General features: G+C 48.7%; 1 protein-coding gene across 1 annotated transcript in view; it reads right to left on the bottom strand.

Moving 5' to 3' along the window:
• Positions 1-2,482, bottom strand: part of LOC102299875 (inhibin beta B chain) — an 11,628-nt gene extending 9,146 nt beyond the window's left edge. Inside the window, exon 1 of the mRNA XM_005923046.2 lies at positions 1,497-2,482. Within this exon, the coding sequence (XP_005923108.1) occupies positions 1,497-1,896 (400 nt within the window). The 5' untranslated portion in view covers positions 1,897-2,482. The remainder of the gene's footprint in view (positions 1-1,496) is intronic.

The raw sequence follows: 2,482 nt of genomic DNA, 5'->3' as shown, positions 1-2,482 counted from the left end.
CACACACACACACACACACACACACACACACACACACACACATAAACACACAGTATCCTGGATGCAGACACATGTGCATGCAGGCACTCACAGAAAAGCTGGACAAAAGCTCAAATCCTCCAAAACAGGCAGGGATAAATGACACTCAAACACATGATATAATCAATACACACACACGCACACACACACAGAGACACTCTGAGTGGTGATTTGTTGATGTAGAAAGCAGATGTTTTGGAGAAGCGACGGCGAGCGTGCTGAGAGACACACGTGGGCGAAGCAGGTGGTGTCGTTGATCATTTTCAGCCCTGCTCCTTTCAAATAAAGCAAAACTGTTCCTGTGGGCCTTGACGCCGTGCCATGTCCCCACTGGCAGCCGCTCAGCGCCGCTCAACGCCAGCCAACTGGCAAGTGGGTGATGCCGAGGTGGAAGGTCTGCAACACAGCGGCCACAGAGAGAAACATCTGAGAGCATAAAAGCCTCTCAGCGGGGAGTGAAACCTCCGCCGACACCGAGCAGAGTTTACACTGGTTTATTTTTTACAGGGAAGTGAACACAGCACTCACATTTGGATTGTCCCCACTTTCTGTCACTCAGATGAATGCAACAATGTGCCTGATTTGTAATGTATCTGCCCAAAGAATCACAAAACTTTACTTAAAGTGTGCAGAAAATGCATGAAATGAGTTTTTAGATCTGGCAAAACCAGCATTTCTTTTGGTTTACTTTGAGACTGTCTACAGTGGAAACAGCCAACATGTGATGACAGCTTAACTGGGGTCAAAAACAGTCCCAAACTATCCCCAGGGGTTGATTCTAGAAAGAAATCAAGCTTCTCGATTCACAGAACAACTTCAGGTAGCAGCTACAGCTACAGCTGGCCCCTCTGCTTTCATTTTGGCGGGGTTTTCAGGTCCTAGCACCAACATCTGTTCAACATCAGCATGTTCTCTGGGTTGTTTCTCACTCAGTCAGTATATAAAGACACACGCACACTTTAAACACACACACAGAGCAGCAGAGTTGGAGGAAGTTCAGTGTGTGTGTGTCTCCTGATCCTTTCTGCATACATCAAATATCAGCTCACATCCTGAATTTTAGGAGAACAAGTGTCCTGCCTGCTTTATACAAACCTGCAGCCATAAAGATTTATCAAAATCTATTTTTTAAAGGTTTTTAAAACTTAGTGCTTTTTGTTGATAAATTTTCTGCTGTTTTCACACCTGCATACTTTTAAAAAGTCCATAAAGACTTTTTATAGGGAAATATTTTAGTTTTAGGGTTATCTTTTAAAAAAAAAAAAAGACTTTCACCTTGAACTTATTTTCTGCATAGAAACAAAAGCACAGATCCACCTCGGAGAGAAAAATCAATGTGTTCTCTTTTTTCATACCTAAATAAAACAGGTGATCTGATTGGTTTTAATTAGTTTCAATAAAATTTAAAAAAGAAACGACTTTATGATGAGAACAGTGAGGCGTGAGTGACTCCTCACCTTTCTCCGCGAAGCTGATGATCTCCGAGCTCTCCTCCAGCACCTCGTTGCTCATCGGATGCCCGTCCAGGTTGGGGATCTCCACCCTCCCGTCCTCTCGCAGCTTCCCGGCGTGCAGCTTCCGCAGGGCTGTCACCATGGCCGCCTTGGGGACCGGGTGCGTGATGTTGGGCCTCTCCCGCATCTGCAGCCTGCTTAAGATGTGCCTCTTCACCGCCTCTAAGAAGTCCCCGTCGAGCCGCCCGGACTCCGGCTCCTCCGGCAGAGCGCCGCCGCCGCAGGACGCGCAGGTGTCCCGGGACGCCGTGCGCGCCTCCGCCTCGGTCCCGGGCGCAGCGGTGCAGCGGATGGAGAGGACGCAAGCCACGAGGAGTGCCAGTCTGAGAAGACAGCTACTCATTTTCTGTCTGAGGAGGAGCAGAAAAAACTTTTCTCCCTCTTTTTTTTGTCACAGTTCAGATCACAAAGTTCAAACAGGAAGACTGAAACGCGCTCCTTAAGCGCAGAGCAGCCTCCGCGCGTAACGGCAGCCCGCACGGCTCTGATCACTGGGAGGTGTGTGCGCAGGAGACCTTTCTATCACATCGCTACCAGCAGCCTGTCAGCAGTGCGGAGCTCAGTTCTCGATAATCCGTTTGTTTGGGGCAGTTTTTTTGTTTGTTTGTTTGTTTGTTTGTTTGTTTTTTTGGAGCTTCACCCGAAAAGCATCACGGTAATCAGCATCGGCCCCGCAGGAGGTTCCACGTATTCCACAGAGAGCGGAGAAGACGCGCAGAGTCCTCCACGAGCATCTTCAAAGTTCAGTCTGTGAGCATCACCATCATCATCATCCTCACTGTCTACAAGCAGCCCTGCTCGTGACTCCCGCTGTGCTGCTGCTGCCGGAGTGCCGACGCGCAATTAAGAAGATTAAAAGGAAGAGGAGGAAAATGAGAGGGAGGCGTGCCAGTGAGCGCACCGAGCAGCGTTTCCATTCTGCCGTGTGA

This window comes from Haplochromis burtoni, unplaced genomic scaffold (genome assembly GCF_018398535.1).
Source record: "Haplochromis burtoni strain Fernald_Lab_line unplaced genomic scaffold, NCSU_Asbu1 Contig_61, whole genome shotgun sequence".
Classification (NCBI taxonomy): domain Eukaryota; kingdom Metazoa; phylum Chordata; class Actinopteri; order Cichliformes; family Cichlidae; genus Haplochromis; species Haplochromis burtoni.
The sequence above is the reverse complement of the archived record's forward strand: the minus strand, read 5'-3'. Positions and strand labels throughout refer to the sequence as shown.